Source organism: Eublepharis macularius, chromosome 14 (assembly GCF_028583425.1).
Source record: "Eublepharis macularius isolate TG4126 chromosome 14, MPM_Emac_v1.0, whole genome shotgun sequence".
Lineage (NCBI taxonomy): Eukaryota > Metazoa > Chordata > Lepidosauria > Squamata > Eublepharidae > Eublepharis > Eublepharis macularius.
In genome coordinates, this window is record NC_072803.1 from 61,880,925 (window position 1) to 61,902,653 (window position 21,729).

Below are 21,729 nucleotides of genomic sequence, written 5' to 3' on the forward strand. Positions count from 1 at the left end.
GAGAACAAAGTATGCCGCACTGTGCTCCTTAGAGGTAGGGAAGATGAGAGGCGAGAGCCAGTTTTGTGTAGTGGTTAAGAGCGTGGGACTCTAATCTGGCGAGCCAGGTTTGATTCCCCGCTCCTTCACTTGAAGCCAGCTGGGTGACCTTGGGCTAGTTACGGCTTTCTGGAGCTCTCTCAGCTCCACCCACGTCACAGGGTGTTTTGTTGTGGGAATAATAATAACACACTTTATAAACTGCTCCAAGTAGCTGTTAAGTTGTCCTGAAGAACGGTATATAAATTGGATGTTATTATTATTATTATTAATACACAAGATGTACCTATTTGTTTTAAGTCGTTGGACCATTTGTGCTATTTGAGACGCTGCTCAACATTTTTTTGTTGTGCTTTATGATTCATTCCCCAAATCAGGGCTTTTTTTCAGCAGCAACGCAGTGGAACGGAGTTCCGGCACCTCTTAAAAATGGTCACATGGCCGATGGCCCTGCACCCTGATCTCCAGACAGAGGGGAGTTTAGAATCTAAGGAGATCAGGGGGCGGGGCCACCGGCCATTTGCCATTTTCGCTGAGGGCAATTTAAACGTTAAAAAACTCCCCCCTTGTTCCAGCTGACCCAAAGTGACGTCATTGTGCAGTCCTGAGTTCCACCACCTCTTTTCCCAGAAAAAAAGCCCTGCCCAAAATGATGTGATACAAGGCTACTTCCAGAGGGCAGACCATGTTAGCCTATTGCCCCCAAAGCAATGAAGAATCTTGTGGCATCTAAAGGACTTCTTCCCCCACGGGAGGTCTTCCAGGCAGCCCCCTGCCCGTGAGCTCTGGCTTTCCTGCATTGAGCAGGGATTGGATTAAGTGGCCTGTGAGGCCTCTTCAGCTCAAATGTATTATTATGATGAGATGAGCTTTCTTGGGCCAGAGCCCAGGATTCACATCTGGTGATTACCTAGATGAAGGTGAATGCATCTGTTCATATGTTCTGAATACAGAGAGAAAAGCAATTGAAACTGAACATTTATACCACAAATCCTGAACGTTTCTAGCCAACAAAAAAGGAATTGCTCCTCTGCAGAGATGTCACTGCGTCTGCTCATATCTGTTGTCTCTGGCTGAGAGTGGGTCCGATCTGCACTGATCGGACTCCGTAAGCATTTATGTTCTATGCAGGAAATGTGACATGATTGCATAGCTTGACCCTTTGCTCCTCACTTGCATAAAGGAAAAAGTTGTGTTTAATTTAATTAATTAGCCTTTCTGGGCTCTGGGGTACATCTACTGCCATGTTTCATTTGATGAAGGCTCTGGCTTGCCAAAGCATATGCTACTGTGCAAGCCACAGAAAGAACTTTGAACTGTGTCAGAACAACAACCCTTTGGAATTCCAGCATTCATCCCCATCCGGTTTCATTTGCCGTGTTTTATATTTTTCCCCATTGCATGCAACTGAACGAGCCACTGAATTAGTGGGGTCCCATAAATCCCGACAGTGGCAGGTGACAATCCAGTGACTCTTGTCTCCTGCTTGATTTTAAATCTGGTGCTTCTTTTTTCCAAACTTTTTGCAGCAAATCTCTCCCAGTCGGCTTTCCTGTGCCCGAGGAATGATGAAGACTTGGACGATGTTAGCTCCACATCTTCGGTTCCTCAGGCCCCAGAGAATGAAGATTCTCAAGCAGTGGATCAAGAGGAAGAGCTGGCCGTCCCGATCCAAGTGCCCCGCCATGCCCCTGTTGTCCGAACTCCTTCGGTTCAGCCCGGGCTCATGCCGCAGCCCTTGCCTGTTGGCAAAGCCCACCTTTCAATGAACGCTTTGAGTGAGTAGTCGGTAGAACTTTGGGGGGGCTTTTATTGTAGGGGGAATTTATCATTGGCGCTGTAATGTTGAGTTTACATGAGCCATTGCTCTGACCCTGCTTGGCAGTTTTCCTCGTTTTCTTCACTGGGCGTTGCTTTATCTGAATAGGGAAGGGGAAGTGCCAGGCTCACGTCTTACATCCTCCCCACTTGTCAGATATTTTCAGTCAGATATTTTCTGGCGTTCAGCAAACCGTAGCTTGCCATTGCACTCAAACTGTGCCTTGTGTTTTTCTGCTGCAAACCAGGGGTTGGACCCAACAATCTGTCAACGGAAGGCACTGATAAGAGTCAGACTTTTGTCACATTCCCCTTTTCCCTCCAACACCCAGAAAGCTGATTCCTGGGGTCATGGGATCCACGTGGACTAAATAGGTCAGGGGGCTGCAATGAGACGGGAACGGGTGACATTGCCCCTTCTTGTTTCATCAGTGGAACTGCACTTGAGACAATGTTTGAAATCTATGACAATTGAACCCAGATCCTCCAACAGGCCAACAACAAAAACTATGACAATTTGTGTTAGGACTACAAAAAGAGCCAAAGCGGAAGTTTCCCAGAAGTATTTCTAGTACTAAATGGAGCACACAGGTCCCCAAGAGCAGAAGCAAAACGTAACAGCGATATTATTAACTAAGCTGGAGATTAATTTCAGATGATGCAATTGAACCTGTGGAAGGTAAATTACATCTCTTTCGAGATAATCTTCCTCTCATTGAAGAATGGTAACTAATCATATTATTTTCAGCTGCACAGAGATTGCTGGTAGTCATGTGGATCGAAAGCATATCTACAAAAATTAACTGTTGGGTACTAATTATGCTAGTTTTTCGTACGTACGTGATGCGAGTGTCCTCTGATTAAAATCAAAGATGCTGGGGCAGTGGGGGGAATTCAAATATTCACTTGGGGGTGACTGGGATTGGATTCAAGGAGGCTGTTTTTTGTGGTGTTTTGAGTTTCTTAAGGAACACTGAGTCCATAACCATCAGGCCTTTATTGAAAATCTTTTATTGGCTGTTGTTGCACTGCACTGGAAATCTAATGGATTGTTTCACACTGTGGAATGGTTGAGGAAGGCATTTTCAGTAGCTGAAACAGCTAAATAAACTAGGCGAATGCAATTTTGGAAATGGAAATTGTAATGAGATGTTGCAACTCTGGGTCCCTCTTGTTGTATATTAGAGTCATTACTGTAAGTGTTCCCAGGGGAGCACATTTGCTGTCTGGTAGAGTGTGATTTTAATAATAAAAAACACACAAGGCCCAGCAGACGAAGCCAGGGTACGGAGAAGCACATGACTGGCTCCATGTGCCGAAGGGGGATTTGGGCTTGGGGATCTCAAAACAGCAGCTTCCTGTGCTGGCTGGAAAACTATTTTTGAAACCACAGAGAATTTCAAGAGCACGTTGCAATGTAACTTGGGGTCCTGAAGATTAAACTGGGGGCAGGGAGGGGGGAGCGGTCTGTGTTGGTCAAAGACATGACTAGGTACACGCAGGGCCTGACCTTGGGAGTGGTGCTTTTAATGCCAGCCTGTATATGTAGTTTGTTTCCAAAGGCAGAGTGGGGTTGGTACAAATCGAATTATTGTGCTTTGTTATAGTTTATTTACTGATTGTTATAGAGCCAGTTTGGTGTAGTGGTTAAGAGTGGTAGGACTCTTATCTGGAGAACCAGGTTGGATTCCCCACTTTTCCGCTTGAAGCCAGCTGGGTGACCTTGGGTCAGTCACAGCTCTTTCAGAGCTCTCTCAGCCCCACCCACCTCATTGTTGTGGGGATAATAATAACATACTTCGTAAACCACTCTGAGTGGATGTTATCTTGTCCTGAAGGGCGGTATATAAATCAAATGTTGTTGTTGTTCCCTGGAGAGTATGGAATATTTGTCTGTATTGGATTTGTTTAATGTGTTATTGTTCAATCAAGATACCACACTATAAATCCTGTTAAACTCAAGTTTAGAAAAATTACTCAAAGAAGTGGGAGGGCGGTCTAGGCAAGGTGCCACCGCTAAGAAAGCCCTTTCTCCGAGTGCCACCTGCTTCACCTGTGAGAGCAGGGAAACAGAGAGCAAGACTTGAGAGGGGGCTTTTAAATGGTGGGCTGAGCCAGTCTAGAAGGAAACCTTCAGGTAATGACCCTCACCCGCACAAACGCAGGGTGATTCTAGCCCCACCGTTATCTGTTTTGGCAGGCATCCTTCATAGCAGCTAAAGGACATGTCTCTTTTTGCTTTCAGTATCCACCCCCAAAATCATACCCCAAGGGGCAGACAGCACCATGCTGGCCACGAAGACTGTGAAGCATGGGGCCCCCGCCCCGTCTGTCACTATCCCAGCGCCTCAGGCAGCGGCAGAAGCTGCTCTGCGGAGACAGATGGCCAACCAGAACCCAGGTGAAATTGTTGCTTGACTGCTTAATGTGGGGCTCTTGGTCTGTGACCAGAGGCTCGCTTGAATGCAGGCAGTTGCCTGTCATTGGACAGAATCTGCAGCCCACCGCTTAGCTCCTTGAATCGTCCTGTAGAAATTTGTAACTTGACAAGGGCCAGAAACAGTTTCATGCAGTTGCTGGCTTTCAAGTTGTCCAAGGGAGAATCGCCTTGCTTCGTTGGCCCAGTATGCCTCACCGCAGCCCGAGTTCCGTTTGCATCAAACGTGGCCTGTTCAAGTGACGTTCTCAATCTCCATACATTCCACCCTTAAAATCCTCTCCCACCCCCCAATTCCGCAGACATTCCGTCAAACCGTAGTAATGGAAGCTTAACTGCGGCTTGAGATTGCATCTATCTGAGTCACGATTTGTTATTCATTGGCTAACCAGAAGCAGAAACGCATGGTTTGAAATGGGTTTGCAAACTGTGAGCTGTGCTATCATTTGGTTTGCTGTTTGGATTGGCACACTGTGTCTGTGACCACTGCTGCGGCCCCAGAGGGGCTTGCCCCATAGGAAGCAGGTGTGCTGCACTATAAAAGTCAACAAGCAGCTCTAAACCATAGTCTGCCTCTTAGAGGCACTGCCGCTTGGTGTAATGGTAGCCTCTGAAAGTGGAAGAGTCTGGTGATAGAATACGTATGGACACTGGGTGACAGTCATTTTTTTTCTTTGCAGCTTGTTCTCCAAAAATCTCAAGGTAGCATAATATGGTTTTGTTATGCCTCCCGCCGCCTCCGGTACCCATTTTCTCCTTGCAAGAACCTCCTCTACAGATTAGGCTGAGCGATAGAAGCCAGCCCAAAATCATGCATTGAGTCTCATAGCTTAGCAGAGATTAGAACACGGGTCTCCGTGTTTCATGTCTTGACGCTTTGTCATACTGGCTTCCTTGTTAATTAAAAAAAAACTTACATTGCTTTTGAGAGCACAGATTTTGAATGTTGCTGTAGTGCAGATTAATTGAATGTTTCTCAGAAAAGGGAAGGAAAGAAAAGAAAAATGGGCAGCGGTGATGGTGTTAAAGCCTAGTGCAAACAGGAACTTTGGCTTGTTTCGGAAGGCAGTTCTGGTGTTTAATAATCAGATGTATGAGCTACAGTGTTCGGCAGGCTTAGGAGTCTTAACTAGCCAATGGGACAGCCCATCTCCCTCTTTTTTAAAAGGTGCCTCTACAGGCCTAATTCTCACCAAGGTAAGACTGCAGGTAGAGGCTTTTCCATACAATTATTGTATAGAATTGGTGAGAAATCCTTCTATAGGAAAAAAAATCTCTGCGTGTAGAAAATTAGTCTGTCAGGGAAAAGCCTAGGGCCATTCTTCCTGACATGCTAGTTTTCTATGAGCTAGGGATTCTCTTCTTTCCATAGGGAGGCGCATTCAGTCATGTGATCTCCTGCCTTTGGTCAGTATGAACCTGCCTCATGCCAAGTCAGACCATTGGTCCTATTGATCTTAGTATTCTCTGCTGTGACTGGCAGCAGTGCCCCAGGGGCTCAGACAGCAAAGGATCTTTGATTGAAGAGCCGGGGGTAGAACCTCAGGCTTTCTGCATACACGGTGGGCGCTCTCCCACGGAGACCGAGGCATCCGTGAGCATGGAACATTGGCACAGCCCACATGCGGGTAGTCCACTAACAAGAGGGCAAGGCCATAAATGGCTGCTTTTACTTAATAGGCGGTAAGTCTGGCTCTCAGCAGAGAGCCAGTCTAGTGTGTATAGTGGTGAGAGTGTTGGACTAGGATGTGGGAGAAGGAGGCTGGGTTCCCTACTCTGCCCTAGCAGCTTGCTGGGTGACCTCAGGCTTATCACACATCCTCAGCCTGGCCTACATCGCAGGTTTTGTTGCGAGGGGAAAATGGAGGCGAGGGGAATGATGGAAGCCACTGTGGGTCCCCGTTAGGGAGAAAGGCAGGGTCTGAGTGGAGTAAAATAAACAAACGGCGGAAGATGTGCCATCACCGATAGAATTAACACGTCCTCTTATTATTTTTCTTTAAAGCTGTGAGCACTTCTTTGACTGAGTCCACTTTGAAGAATGTCCCTCAAGTGGTGAACGTGCGAGAACTAAAAAACCATGCCTCTCCTCCTGCCATCGCTACAGTAACAGGGTGGGTAAACACACTTCCGTGCCTTTCAAGTGGCCCATTCATTTTGGCCATGCTTGCGGGAAGGCTTAGCTGTCAGTAGAGGCCAGTGGTGTTGCTTGGGGGATTATATATTTATTGTACTTGTATATCTATGCCCCAGCTTACAGAAAACAAATTGTGTCTAGGGCTGGCCTGGGATTCAGTAGCCCGCTTATCCAAAGGCCACAAAGAAGACCAGGAGCCTCTGGCTTCAAGCCAGACCCAAGCGTTATAGAACCTGCAAATAGGAAAGAGAGAGAAACACAGCTGACGCTTGGGACGTTTTTTAAGGCGCAAAGAGATGACAGCAATAGGAGGAGGGTTCTGCATATTTAGCATTACTAAATCAGTGTATATGAAATTTGCTAATTTCTTCTTCCAGTGCTTGTCCTTCATGTTCTCTAATGTCAATCCTAGAATTGATTATGTTCTGTTTCAGCAATCCTTTAACCCTCTATTGGATCCTTGCTAATACTAAGTCTCTGTAAGCTTGTATTCATCTACCCTATGACATTGTTTATGGAAATGTCCTTGACACTGTATGGAAATGCCCGCCCTTGTCTTTGCTACTGATTGTACTGCTCTCACACTATGTAATCCGCCTTGAGTTTCAGTGAGAAAGGCGGACTATTAATTACACACATACATACATACATACATACAGGGCTCATTTTGAGGGGGGACGCGCAGGAACACAGTTCCAGTAGTTCTCCAAAGAGGTCACATGTCAGGTGGCCCCGCCCACCTGATTTTTGGCAATTTGGGGCCTGTTTTGGCCTGGATTGGGCCCCAAATGGCCAGGATTGGGCCTAAAACAGCCAGCATTGGTCCCAAAATGACCAGGATCGAGCCTCTTACAGCTGGTGGATCACTCTCCCACTCAGCAGCAGCCCAATTCTGACCATTTGGGGCCCCTTTTCAGCCATTTTCAGCCCCTTTTTGCTATTTTGGGCCAAATTTCGGCCCTGAATGGCCAGGATTGGGTCCAAAACAGCCAGGATAGGTAATGTCAGGGGATGTGGCATATGCAAATCAGTTATGCTAATGACACACTTCTGGTGATTGCAAGGGGTGTGGCATATGCTAATGAGTTATGCTAATGAGTTCCTGCAGCTCTTTTTCTATGAAATGAACCCTGCGTACGTACGTACGTACATACATACATACAAGGATAGGAGGTGTTGGACAGGCATTTCCGTGCACATTAGTTACAGATCCCCTTTTCACTTTTGGCTCTCTTCTGAAACTCTGTTTAATGTGAGGAGCAACTTACTCACAGCTGGCAAAAGATCTTCCTTTGCCTTGACCGTATGACAGAGTTCCCTCCGTTGTCAAAGAAGGCCTCTGTTCTGACATGTTGCTGGCCAGTCCCCCTTACACCCTGCAGAGACCTCATGCACTTTTTAATCAGGCAATGGTGTTCGCTGCTTATTACTGCCACATAATCCCCGATAGATCAAGGGTTAAATATTGATTAGGGACACATGCTCTGGCAATAGGTCGAGCTGTAAGCCGGAAGATGTTAACCCCTACCCCAGTGGTGAGCTCCACTTTGGAGAGGCCTTTCCGTCCCATCAACTGCCTTTCCCCCCTCCCCTCTCCAGTTACTGCCTATGGCATTGTTACTGGATTCCTACTAATGCTATGTATCTGTTTACCTTATGGCATTGTTTATAGAAACGTTCTTGATATACGTAGGCAGACTATAAATGACATACATACATATATGCTTACCTTAATAAGCACAAGAGCTCTGCTGGATCTAGGCGGCATCCTGTCTCCCACGGGGACCAACCAGATAGTCCTGAAAGCCCACGGGAGACACACAGACCAGTTCCTGCCCAGTTCTTGACCCCCCCCCCTCAGCCAACAGGCATTCAGAGGGTAGACTGCTTCTGGACATTGAGGCCCCATTCAGCCGTCATGGCAAATCACCTCTGAGGGGCCTTTTCTCCATACGTTTGTCCTAATTTCCTTTTAAAGCTCCCTGAGCTTTTGACCACAGTATCTTGGGACAGTGTGTTACACAAGTTAATTTGTGCTGTGTAAAGAAGCATTCGCCTTGTCTACTCTGGAGCAGAATTATCAAGAGAAGGAAGTTCTTGGGACTCTTAAGATCTGTCACACGTCAGCGTGACCAAGGACTCAACTGTATTGCTCTCCTGCTTTGTCTTACTGTTACTTTAACAAAAAGGTAAAATAATTAAAAGAAGAAATGATGGCAGACTTCCTCCCGAAGAGGCTGGATTCTTAATGGCTGAGGTCACTAGAAGCAGAGAACAAGATGACACACACCCTCCCATGTGTCCCCAGGAAAGGGCTGGCATTCCCTCTTCTGGGGATCACTGTAAAGCCTTTTCCAGGCTCCTTTGACCCTGGGGGCTTAGCCCTCTCTGGCATCATCCCCCAGAGGAGTGCTCTGTGTCTGCGTGCGGAGAGCATACCTTCTCCCTGGGCCTTGCAGTAGACCAGCCCTCCCTGAATGACCTCTTTCCCTTTGAGACGCTGGGCATGTTGCCGTCCTAATTTGGCTCATGTTTGGCATTTGCTTTGGCTCCATCGTGCCTCCTTGACTGGCCCTGTTTTAAAAATGCAAACCGTTGGCCTTCCCCATTCCATGAGGATGTTTCATCCCATGCTCCAGTCACAACAAGGAGCCTCTTCCCCTTGCACTGACCTTGAAACCTCTGCCTTGGCAGTTATCAAAGCCAAGATAAGCAGTGTATTGCTTGGAAGATTAAGACAGTGGGCTGGGGGTGACCACTAGAAGAACCCGGGAGCGCAGGCTGCCTTTTTATGGGAAGAACAAGAGTAGAGGTAGCAATAAGCAACCAGAAGTGGCAATAAGCACCACGATATCTTTCTAAAGAGCTCAAGACGCCTGATTCTCAGGCATTTCCATTCCCAGGCAGTGTTCAAGGCCAGACCTTTGTAGCTTTAGTGGTAGAATTGCCTCTTTTGTCTCCGCTCAGTTTGCTGGTCTAAGTCTCCGCAGCAAGCTGGCATATCCGTGCAGGTTTTCCAACTCTTTGGGGTTGCTGACCTACTTCCTAAAAGACTTCCCTAAGATGGAGGAATGGAAGCACCAGTGTGGCCCGAGGGTCATCCTTGCAGCTTCCGGGGTCTGTTGGTGCATGCGGATACCACCTCCCCGCATAGTTGTTACGGCTGCATTGGGATTTGTTTGGGGGTAGCACCATTGACCCTTTTGAAGTGAGGGATTAGATGTTCCGTAGCTAGCCCTTAAATCGGAGAGGGTGGAGGGAGTTGCCTGAATTATTCACACAGTGCACCTGAAGTTGGTGGGAGACAGTTGGTGGTGGCTACCAGGGCTTTTTTTCTGGGAAAAGAGGTGGTGGAACTCAGGACCGCACAATGACGTCACTTTGGGTCAGCTGGAACAAGGGGGGAGTTTTTTAAAGTTTAAATGACCCTCGGCGAAAATGGTCACATGGCTGGTGGCCCCGACCCCTGATCTCCAGACAGAGGGGAGTTTAGATTGCCCTCCGTGCCGCTCCAGTGGCGCAGAGGGCTATTTAAACTCTCCTCTGTCTGGAGATCAGGGGGCGGGGCCACCAGCCATGTGACCATTTTCAAGAGGTGCCGGAACTCCATTCCACTGCATTCCAGCTGAAAAAAAGCCCTGGTGGCTGCTATTCATCCTTAGTAGGGCAAATGCTCACAGTCCAAGGTAGAATGCATGCCAGCATCATGAAAGACCCTGTAAGATAATACTAATAATAACTGCCCTTATATACTGCTCTTCTAGACAGATTAGTGCCTCACCCAGAGCGGTGAACAAGTTAATGTTCCTGTTATCCCCACAGCACAGCTGATGAGCTGGGGCTGAGAGGAGGGGCTGACCTAAGGCTGCTTACTGAGCACATGACAGTGGTAGGATTCGAACCAGTAGAGCGCCGATTCTCAGGCAAACCACTTAACCACTGTGCTACAGCAGATCTCATGAGTAGCCAGTCCTCATCCATCCCTCAAACTGATACCAAAGTTAAATATTTTTATTTTATTTCATTTTACTTTCTCCCCAGGGAGGGCCCAAAGTGGATTCGATTCTTCTTCTCTCCCCTGTTTTGTCCTCACAAAAAACCCTGTAAGGTAGGGATCCGCTGAGATCCAAGGGGCCCAGTTCACCCAGCAAACTTCCATGGCAGGGCAGGGGATTGGGCTTGGGTTTCCCAGACTCTAGTCCAGCCATTACACCCCACTGGCTGGCTTATGCCCTTCATCAAGCAAGAGAGGAGGTTGCTAAGAGGATCTCATTGCTCAGCAGGGGTTCTTCCTACAACTGTGGTTTAGGCTTGGGCACTAGACTGATCAAGAATCGTCAAGTTACGGTCAAGGTTTTTAAAAAGCTTTTTAATGCATCATAAGAACAATTTTTTTAAAGCTTTAGTTATCAACTGATTTGATACTTACGCTCAAATGATAACTTAGTTATTAAAATTAACTTTTAAACTGGCATTAGAAGCAGGTGATTTTATTTAATTATTGCTTTTATTTTAAGTATTTCTGTCCCGCAGCTATCAACCCAGTTGATTCTCAGGGCAGTTTATGGTAGATGTAAAACACAACTGTGAAGATAATCAAAATACAAGATGGTAACTGTCAGAAATCCTCAAAGTTAAAAGCCAGTGCAGATCTCTAAAAGAGGTATAAAAGAAGCAACAGAAAAGCAATAAAATATATCTTGAAGTGTGCAGTATTGCTGGCGTTACCGACTTGTGGTGTACTTGTGGTTAATACAAGAGAAGGAGAAAAATCCAGAAAGGAAATAAAGATCGAAGGGGGCAGGACAGGCCCCATCCGCAGTGCTTGATCTGCCTGCGGCAAGTTATAGCAAGTGGCCATGCAGTCGTATTGTTGGTACCAAGGAAGATGTGACCCATTTGGTAGTAATTGACCCATCAGTTACTAATCCTAAGTGGATGAGGCAAGATGGAGGAAGTACAGGCAGCAAAGCAGCCACTTCACCAGTCATGTGCCCCGCCATGGTTGAGATTTCTTGTTTCTGGTGGGTGGAGCTACGGCTGCCAGTGACCTCTCGCTTCCATAGGAAGGTCATAAAGTTGTGACTTCGTCCTGGCAGAGTGGGAGCCCCATGTAGGATTGTGGTGCGGCTGCAACCATCGAATGTCTGTCTCCTATAAAGGCACCCGTGCCACACTGAATGCCTTATGCCCCTTTGCAAGTGGGCAGAAAATTTCCACCCCTGCCTTAGATACTTGACTGCTGGACGTGTTTCAAAAAGCCTTCAGCAGCCTCAGCAGACAGCTCCAGGTGGGCCCTGGAGGATTATTGTGGGAGGCACGGCAAAGCTCGTTTTCTTCCCCTATCTTTATTTTTATTTTTTCTCTTTGTTTTTCTTCTCTGTCTTGTATTAATCAGACCAACATTGTGGTTCTCTGGAGTTCACTAAAATCGTTACACTGTACAGAAAACATTGCAAATTTTGTTTTCCTTTGTTTTATTCTTTCTGATAAAAAGCCAGGGCATCAATTTAAACAAACCCCATTTAATGAGGACATCTGCGTCTCCCTTGTGCTTCCTTATTTACTGCTCTTGTGTTAACGAAAACAGCAAAAAGAAAATGCAGGTGTTGGCCCAGTTCAGTGACATAGCTCAGCCACAGTGCCAAGCCATGCTGGGGCACTACCTTTTATCCTAGGCGACTCTGTGCAGCCTTAACCCAGTGGGTGTGGAGTGGCTGTTAAGAGTCCTCACCCCGCAGGGCTAGATCCTGCTTTGCCTCCTGGGTGAGGTCTTATGTGGGGGGCATATTATGCAGCTGCTGCGCAAGAAACAGTTGCTTCTACTTACATCAAACCAGAAAAAGTCGATGCATTCTGACCTCTTGTCCAAGACAAGGTTTTTTTTAAATTATGTAAGGATTTAAATTTGTCTTACATTTCTGAAAGCTTGACCTACACCTTGGTCCACCCTTACTTCCCTAGAAGGAATCTGCAGTCGTCGGGCTTCATTCTTGCAACACCAGCCTTTTCACCCTGGCAGAAGTAGCCCTCTGGATTTTGAATAGGCCACTGGGAAGGGCTGGTTTGTCTTGTGTCGATTGGGAGCTGGTTTAGCACAGCAGTTGAGTTCGGACACCCGGTTTATACGTGGCCTCTGCTGTGAGCTAACAAATTAGCCGGCTGCTTTCTCCTTCCGCCTCTGCAACATGGGGAGAATTGCTGATCTGTCTTACAGGTTTCTTATAAGGGTTACGGCATGTTAATGTGTTAGATCCAGCCGGGTTTTTGTGTCCCACCCAATCCTCCTCCTCCTATCAGCCCCTGCCTCACATGCAGGTTCTGTGATCCCCAGCAAAGTCCCTTTTTTTGCGATCGGAGAGGAGCCCCCTTTTTTCTTCTCTTTTCTACCAACAGAAAAGTTGGTTGGATCCAACCCAGTGTTGGTTTTGATTGCTGTAAGCTGCCTTGAGAGCCATTTTTGTCTGAAAATTGGGTTCAAAAAATGATTCATTCATTCCTTACAATTCTGTCCTCCAAGAAACTTGGGTCAGGGGGAAGGCTTGTGTGGCTTCTTGATTAAGTAATAAATAAAGTGCAATGCTTTAAATGCTCTGAAGAGCTTTATAAATGTTGTTGTTTTCTACCCTGATCTTAATGTCAGTGATGACGCAATCACACGTGGTCCGCAACGGTAGGGCAAAACTGCTGACTCTCAATGGAAGCTGATGGCAAGGGGCTCTTCCGGAGCAGCAGTTCAGACAGAGAGGCAACAGGCAGCATTCTCTGTGGATCCCAGGGGGGCTCTGGAATCACAGGAGCCTTTCAGGGTTTTTTTCTCCTGCAGCACAGTAAGAGTTCTCGCACAGCCACGCTTTTCCACTGGCAACACAGCACTGTGTATGGTCATAGAGGCAGGAGACCTTGAACAAGGCAGAGTATAAGATGGCAGTGAGTGGGCTCTAAAATCTTCTCTTTTTTCCCTCCTAGATCATCAGTTCCTCAGTCCACAACTCAAGTTACACACCAGGTTTTGACTGTGACTGCTACAACCCAAGCCAACCAGGTACCTTTTCCTCTCTCTGAGCCAGGCAGGTTTGTTGAGCTTTAGGCCTGGCTGGTTTTAATCTGCCTTGCAACTCCTTAACCTGGTCTCCAGAGCCCCTTTCAGAAAAGTTCGGGTTTACTTTCCACCCTTTTGTTTGCTGTCTTCTAGCTGCAACTGCTCGAGTATAAAAAGCTTTTGGAATGTTCCTATCCTTTCACATGCGCAAGGAGACCCATTCTTCAGAGAAGCACATTCTAAGGCACAGCCCAGCCTTTAAGCACTTGCAAGTCCTGTTGGTTTAAGCCACTGCGGTGTCCCCTTCTGTGCTTCCAGGGGGTTTCCCTGCCTGTTTCCATCCCAACGGGGATGTGGAATAGCAAATGTCAGGGAGGCAGGAATGATGCTCTGTGCTGTGCTAAACTTGCAGCTTTGTTTGGATTCCGTCTCCACCACATCCTCATTGGGATAAAGCAGGCAGGGAAGCACTCTGGAAGGGCAGAAGAGGGCAGAAATAGTGGCTTCCCTAACCAGTGTGACCAAAAAAGTGGGGTGGGGCTTGGAGCACCCTGGCTGGCGGCGGCATAGAACTGGCTGCCTGTAATGATCTGATTCTCAGGAGCCAGGGTGCTGACGGTTTTGTCCCAGTATTTGGCTGCCTGCATTTCACCCAGATCAACTTGACTCCATGGCATAAAGGGAGCTTAATAGAAGATGTGAGCTTTGGAATGCCACATTTACAAGATCTTTCTATTTGGGGTAATTGTCTCTCACACTTCCCAGTTTAGAATCACTAGTGTGGGTTAAAATGTCCCCACTTTGCTTGTTAACTGATGTAGCATAGTGGTTAAGTGGCTGGGCTCCGAGCCAGCACTCTGCTGGTTTGACTCCCACCATTGCCATGAACTCTGCAGGTGGCCTTGGGGAAGCCCCTCCTCTCGGCCCCAGCTCCCCAGCTGTATTGTGGGGATAATAACAACACTGACTTTGTTAACCACTCTTGAGTGTGGCACCAGTCTGTCCAGAAGAGTGACACACAAGCACGGGGTGGTGGTGGGGGGTGATTGTTGTTATAACTTGGATCAAAAATTAGGGGGATCCCTTCCTTGGCGTACAGCTGGGTGGTCAGTGGTGGTAACTCTTCCTTGCGAGAATTCCTGTAGAGTCACTTCATCCAGTAGCTCCTCCACCCCTCGAGGAATGGATGGGGTGCCGTTCTGGCTGGAGAACCCTGCCAGGCCCAGGCTGAAAACTTTTCCTCCAAAAGTAATGCAAACTCCAAGGACTCCTGCTGCTAATCTGCCGTTGGTATTGACCATCGAACTCGTAATTTATCTTTGTTGTGTTTCTTTCACTGTTATCTCTTGGTTTGGAATACAGCTGGTGGGGTGACGGTGGCCCTGGCTTGCCTTTGGCATCTGGGCTGGCCTGTCTGTCCCTGATAACAGCAACCATCCTGTTCTGGAAGATTAAACTTAAAACAAAACAGAGAAGGTTGTTAATGCATCCAGTGTCTTTCTCTCCTTTTGCCCATTTCCTGATAACAAGACTGCGTTGAAAGGTCTTAATCCGTCTCACAAAACCATCTTCAAAAATGGGTTGCTGAGGCCTCTGTTGCTGTTTTGTTTCATTATGCCTTGCCTTTTAGGTTAGTGTTAGTTTTCAGTCTGGACCAGCAGGTATGTCTAGCTGGAAGGATGTCCTTTCCATTTGTTAAGATGTGGATTAGTTGCTGCTCAGCAGCACAGTGTTAGCTAATGGTTAGAGCAGAGGTGGGCACCTGGGGGGGCGTTGTCCACATTCAGAACTTTTCATCCAGCTCTTGAGCTGCTTAGCAGTTTGTTGGGAGCATCCTCTCCCTGGACATCAGCTTATCCCAGGGCTACTCACGGGTCATTAAGAACAACAGAGAGAGCCACAACCAGCAGCAGCTTTGGGTGGCTTCCTTGCGCCACCAGCACCAACAACTGGTATTCATGATGGGAAGAGCTGGCATCCAACTTGGAGCCCCGTGGTTCTTCCATTACAAAGAAAATTTGCTTTTCATAAAAGTCAGAAATTCAGCTTTAAGAGATGGTTGGCATTAAGAGGCCAGGATATTCTTAAGGAAATTACAGCTGCAACTTAAATTTTTAAAAACCTTAATTTTCTTCTCTCATCTGTTTTTGTCCATATGAGTTGAGCTCCCAAAGCCCTTTTTCCTGCTCCCTCTATGACCGAGCGGCTTTGCTTCCTCCATGTTTTTAGGTTCCTCTGGCAGGTTCCCTTACGATGCAACCTCCACCCACCTCAACATCCCCATCAGGTGTCGTCACAACATCCACCAGTCCAACAACTTTGGGCAAAAAGAACTCAGGTCAGTTCCTTTCATGTGGAAGGATAATTAATAATTAACTCTTCGCAGCAAGGAGGCGGCATTCAGAACGCGTGAAGAGAGAGCAGCAGGTTTTCTTTCCCCCCCATTATTATCATTATTATTTGCATACTACGTTCTTGGTGTGCAAGGGGCTTTGTCATTCTGCTTTGGCTTGAAAGCACTGTATCTGTGAACTTCATAGCTGAGTACCAAGATCTGAGTCTCGGCTTTCCTACACACAAATGCGGTGCTGTGTGCAGTGCCTGCTGAGAATTGTCCAGAATGCACACTGCACAGTTCTGTCTCCTAACCTTCATCACCCATCAAAATGCCACCAGAATAAGGTGTTTTCTCTCATCCTATATTTTATGTGCATGTGGTACCTTGCAGGCAAACATAAGCCAAAGCTGGGTCTCTGCTGCAAGGAACTTACAACCTAGATTTGGACGTGAAAGAGCAGGGACAGAGGTGCCTGCGTATACTCAGTTCTCATCCACAAGGAAACATAAGAGGTTCAACTGAAGGCTTTATAGAACAGTTCAAAACCAGGTCAGTTCTAGTGCCCTTCCAGGTTTATAGCCAATTTACAAAGTCCTGCAAGGACTGAAAATGAAAGCATCGTTGGGACCCAGTTGCAAGCTTCCTGTTCCTGTATTTTGGAAGCTTAAATTACAAAGCAGGCCGTTGGTTTGGTGTTTGAATGCAGCCCATTCCTTCCTTCCACTAGAAACATCGATTCTGGATGCATATTTGGAAAGAGGGAATTGGATTCTTCTTGTATAGGATGGTCTAAAAGGCTGCAAAGGGGTAGCTGTGTTAGTCTGCCATAACAAAATAAAGCACAAGCCTAGTGGCCCCTTAAAGACCAACAACATTTATTTCAATATAAGCTTTTGTGAGTCACAGCCCAAGTATATCAAAGGAACCGTCAGACATGATCTCCTGAGTTCGTTCTTCCGCTCACTCTAAATTCTGCGGATTCCCCAGAGAGCCCTTAGCTGTAAAGCAGGAACTGAATTCACCGGAGTCACACGAGCCTTCGATAGACTGCAGATGAATTTGGAGTGCCCTGTGTCATGTCAAATGTGTAGCCATTTATACGGCAGGCGTAGCCATGTGAGCAGGGAGAATAAGTTTGGGGATTCCAGGAAGTAAGGTGGAAGGCAGAGCGGGAAATGGGCCTGTAAGGCTAGAAAGTCAGGGAACCTGCTGCAGGATAAGCCGCCTCAGTAAAGCAAACCCAAGCTAATTGTGGTACTTGCTTGGAAGGCAGGTTATACATTTTATTGTAAATGCAATCCCTCCCAAGCACCGTCAATGCCGTTTTAGATGTCTTGTAAAAACAAGAACTAGAAACTTCCTTAAAATGCCCCACAGCCAAGAGGCTGGGCAGCTGGGCTTGCATGTGAGTGGCCGCACTCCATACGCCGTGAACAGGGCTGTTTCCCAAGCCTCCTGGTACAGTACTCTTCTCCTTCTTTATATTCCAGTTTCTTCCTGGCTTGTTTTGTTGCCCAGATCTGCTGTAAAACACAAGAGAATACCACTCTTGAGACGCTCCCAGCCTTGGTGACAGGCCTTTCCCATTGGAGGGCCAAATTAAAAGTAAAATAAGCCACTATTTCTTTAAATTTTGAGTGAGCTGGAATGATCAAATTTGAACCTATTGGTATTTTCCTGTATTTTCTGGATTCCTGTTGTTATGGTGATGATTTTAAGAGAGAGATTTATCAGAGATCTCTGAGTAGCTTTCATATGCAGTAAAAAAAAAATCTTTTGGGAGCCTGCTGCAGCCAGCTTCACTCTTTCCCCCAGGACAAATCTATACTTACTGCCTCGCTTTGGGTAACTAACTAACTGTTGCAGCTGAAGTCTTCCTTTTCTTTTTTTAACCAGCAGAGACATACAAGAGACTTCAAAGTTATCGGCTTCCCGAGGGATGGGGTGGAAAACAAAAATTCTTACTGCTATGTTTCTTTTGAAGAGACACAAGACCCCTGTGCATGCGTGTGCGGGCGTGTGCGCATGCATGCTCGTGCATGTGCGCAAGAGAGAGAGAGCGAACAAACAACAAACTGTTGTTGTCCTGCCAGTGGGTCTGGATGCTGTGTGATTGGTGTTGTCCTCAGAAATTAGCTCTTGCTGTGAGGTGCTGAGTTCCAGTACATCTGAGAACCCACCGTTATTGCCAGGAGAAGTGCGCACGCACGCACAGACCCCCTGCTTGTTGCTGGCTCTGAGGACAAGAACTGATCGGTGTCATGGTACAGAGGCTTGGAAAGCCATGAGGGTGCATGTTCTGCTTTTCTGAGAATCGCCAGTCAGAGAACTCGTGTGGTTAGCATATCTGACTGGTAGCTGAGCAGCAGCCAGAGCAGACCGAGGGTCTGGGGAGAGAGCAATAAACTGAGGAAACAGCTGAGGCAGGCACTGGGAGCCACAGCTTAGTCCACTTTATAATCCCCCTCTCTTACTGAGACTCAAGGCAGATTACACAGAATGAGTCGGTACAATCAACAGGTTGGGACAACCGATAAACAATGCAGAACGGACTGCATATATTTGAAAACAAGTAGAAATCTGATACAGAGCTGAAGCAATGAACAGGCATGTTACATACTTAGAGCAACAGACAGAACACAGTAGTATACTCTACAGTCTCTGTCCCTGTACCAAAGCATCTTTCTGAACCCTGTCCTTACACCACAGCACTCCCACCTGTGTAAAAATATCCCTCCTGAATAATTCAGTTCTAAGAATTCTCAGAGCTCAACTGTACATTACGTGGGAAATCTGGGATTTTTAAAAGTATTTTTTTAACCTTAAAAAGCAGCTGCAGGGACTTCTCCGATGGCTCAAGTTGTAGTGCTGGAAAGGAAATCAATCCATTAATGGGACAGAGTCCTACCTTACAGGGAGATTTTAAAAATATTAACCTAGTATATTTTTATCTTTCCCTTTCTCACATGGTTCTCACCTCCTCAGCCCTATGAGATAGATTAGGAACATCTGGCCGTAGTTGCCCAATAAAGCTTCGTGGCAGTTTGGAGGGGTCTGGAATTTGGAGCCCCCAGCCCTCTAACCACTGCACAGTGACTACTTCTAAGGTTGTCATCTCTCCCCAGGAGCAACTCTAGCTGGAAAGGAGCAGCAGTAACTGAGCACTTGTGAGTCAACGCTTCTGAGATGCATAAGAATGAGGCTAGTCTTTAAATAAGCTTTATGGGGGGTAGTGACTGCCTGGCCACTCACCATTACCCTGCTGACATGTGTCTCCGTCCTAATAGATCTGTTGGTTCACCAGGTGCAGATGGCCTCCGTAAGAGCTTGCTCCTTTTCTCCAGGCTGTTCCTAGGGGCAGGGTTTCCGTAGTTGAGGACTGTTGGTTTAACACAGAAAAGAGGGAGGGGTCTGCACATTTTGGCTGACACAGCCGCCAAAATTTGTGCTTGGTTTGAGGGGTGGCGGCACAGAGCTTCATGGCTGTGCCAGCACCAAACACAGTGGCACATGGCCCCCTTCTCCTCCCCCACTTTCAAGCTCAGAAGCTTCAAGCTCCCTGCTGCGCTGCCCTTCAGAGGTGCCCCCAGGCACTGGAGTCACTGTTGGCAGAGTCCACGCACTCTCTCGGCCCCAAGGTGGGCAGAAGAGCTAGGGGACTTATCACAAGCCCTAGAGGGGGCTTTGGTCTTGCCTGGAATTTCTCTGTGCACTAGGATGGGCTAGTTTTGGTTGATTTGCCCCTCTCACAGGAGTCCTCTGTTTCCCTCCAGCAAGCTTGGGGATCCCCCATCCCTAAGGAGCTGCATTTTGGGCTGGTGTAGGAGGAAGAAGTCCATAAAAATCACCTACCTTCCTTGTACCCATAGACATACTTGGGAGGTCCAAGCCTATGTCCTCTGAGGGCTGCTCTTAGGTTCTGACATAGTGTTGCTCTAGGCCTGCTTTATGATACAACTTGATATATTTTACAAATTCAATAAATTAAAAAGTCATTTTAATAAATTAAAAAAGTCATCTTTTCAAACATTTCTACGCAGAGTGGTAAGCTGCAGTACTGCAGTCCAAGCTCTGCTCGCGACCTGAGTTCAATCCCGATGGAAGCTGGGTTCAGGTAGCCGGCTCAAGGTTGACTCAGTCTTCCATCCTACCGAGGTCGGTAAAATGAGTACCCAGTTTCCTGGGGGTAAAGTATAGATGACTGGGGAAGGCAATGGCAAAGCACCCCGTAAAAAGTCTGCCAAGAAAACATCGTGATGCGACGTCTCCCCATGGGTCAGTAATGACTCGGTGCTTGCACAGGGGACTACCTTTACCTTTACCTTTGCCTTTCCAGCTAGTGTTCTCAGGGGGGCTTAAAACATGGTAAAAGCAACAAAATATATGAAAGCCCTGACACAGGAGAACACCAACCAATAAAAAATCAAAACAGCTGATGGATTAAATCCCACTAATTGCCAGAGTGAACTGCCTTGTTTCCATGAGGCACCTAAAAGCCGTTGAGGTCCGTGCCAGACAAATGGACCAGGAGGAAGAAGTTCCCTGAACGGGACACCACCACCAAGAAGGCCCTCTGCTTGGTAACCAGCCACCTTACCTCCACGGAGCAAGACCTCTTACAGGCTCCTCAGTGAGCCAAGCCAGGGGCCCTCTGGACACCCCCGAGCCAGATCATTCTGAGGCTTTACAGGACTGCCAATCCTATTTTTAACAGGACAGCAGGCGGAGGGTTTTCCTCTCCTCCATTTTATCCTTGCAAATGCCTTGAGAATAGGTTAGGCAGACAGGACCTGATCCTTACTGGGAGAAAGGCAAGGTCACCATTTTAATATAATTATTATTTTTTATTTATTTTATCTTATAAAATAACTAAAAGAGACTGGCTGGCCCGCAGCGACCCCATGAGCTTCTCCGCAGGGTAGGATTTGAACCCAGATCCACCCCATCCCAGTCATAGTTCAGCAGATAAACCGAGTAAACTGCAGTGGATCCCAAAGGCTGCTGTTAGGTTGTGCCTGGAAATAATAATTTAAAATCAGCAATTGCTACAATTTTATGATTTGGTTAAATGTACATTCTCCCTTTCCATCCCAGCCCAGGATCCCTGGTCTGCTCGTGATGCACGTGAATGAAAATCAAGGTTAGAGCCACGTCAGGGGGCTCCTCCTCAAGATGTATTGCCCACGCACGCATGCACACACACACACACACACCTTGTGCCTGTAGAATCCCCACACACACACACACACACTTTTGTGGCTGCTTCTGTTCATTCGCGGTGGTCTCCATTAACTTCTTTGTAATAACTTTCACTGATAAAACAGTTATGCCAAGTGGTTTTTGAAGGTGATTCAGAAGACTTGTACTGGAAAAAAACCAAGGATGCAGTGGAGAGTCCAGCAGGTGTGTTCACATCTGTAAATGCTCTCTTTTCCATGACTGTGAAGAGTCCAGTAGCACTTTTAAGACTGATGAACTTGATTGTAGCATAAGCTTTCGAGAACCACAGCTCTCTTCATCAGATGTCATTACATTGTAGCTTAGGCTACAAGAAAGTTCATTAGTCTTAAAGGTGTTACTGGACTTTTGACTATGTTGCTACTCAGGGCTTTTTTTCTGGGAAAAGTGGTGGTGGAACTCAGTGGGTTGCCAGCACAGGACCACACAATGATGTCACTTTGGGTCATCTGGAACAAGGGGGGGAGTTTTTTAAAGTTTAAATCACCCTCAGCGAAAATGGTCACATGGCTGGTGGTCCCGCCCCCTGATCTCCAGACAGAGGGGAGTTTAGATTGCCCTCCGCACCGCCGGGGGACCATTTTCGAGAGGTGCTGGAACTCTGTTCCACCACATTCCAGCTGAAAAAAAGCCCTGTTTTTATTACAGATGAACATGGCTAACTCCTCTGGATCTTTTCC

The 21,729-nt window shown here is 47.0% G+C and overlaps 1 protein-coding gene across 4 annotated transcripts in view; it reads left to right on the top strand.

Annotated features, from left to right (window-relative positions):
• Positions 1-21,729, top strand: part of NUP214 (nucleoporin 214) — a 100,218-nt gene that overhangs the window by 47,720 nt on the left and 30,769 nt on the right. For all 4 annotated transcript variants that reach the window (XR_008598215.1, XM_054997973.1, XM_054997974.1 and 1 more), the window contains exons 22-26: positions 1,569-1,817; positions 4,103-4,258; positions 6,300-6,408; positions 13,401-13,476; positions 15,703-15,811. Coding sequence is in view for 3 of the 4 variants with exons in the window: in XM_054997973.1 (XP_054853948.1) it covers positions 1,569-1,817; positions 4,103-4,258; positions 6,300-6,408; positions 13,401-13,476; positions 15,703-15,811 (699 nt within the window). In the remaining variant the exon portion in view is untranslated. The remainder of the gene's footprint in view (positions 1-1,568; positions 1,818-4,102; positions 4,259-6,299; positions 6,409-13,400; positions 13,477-15,702; positions 15,812-21,729) is intronic.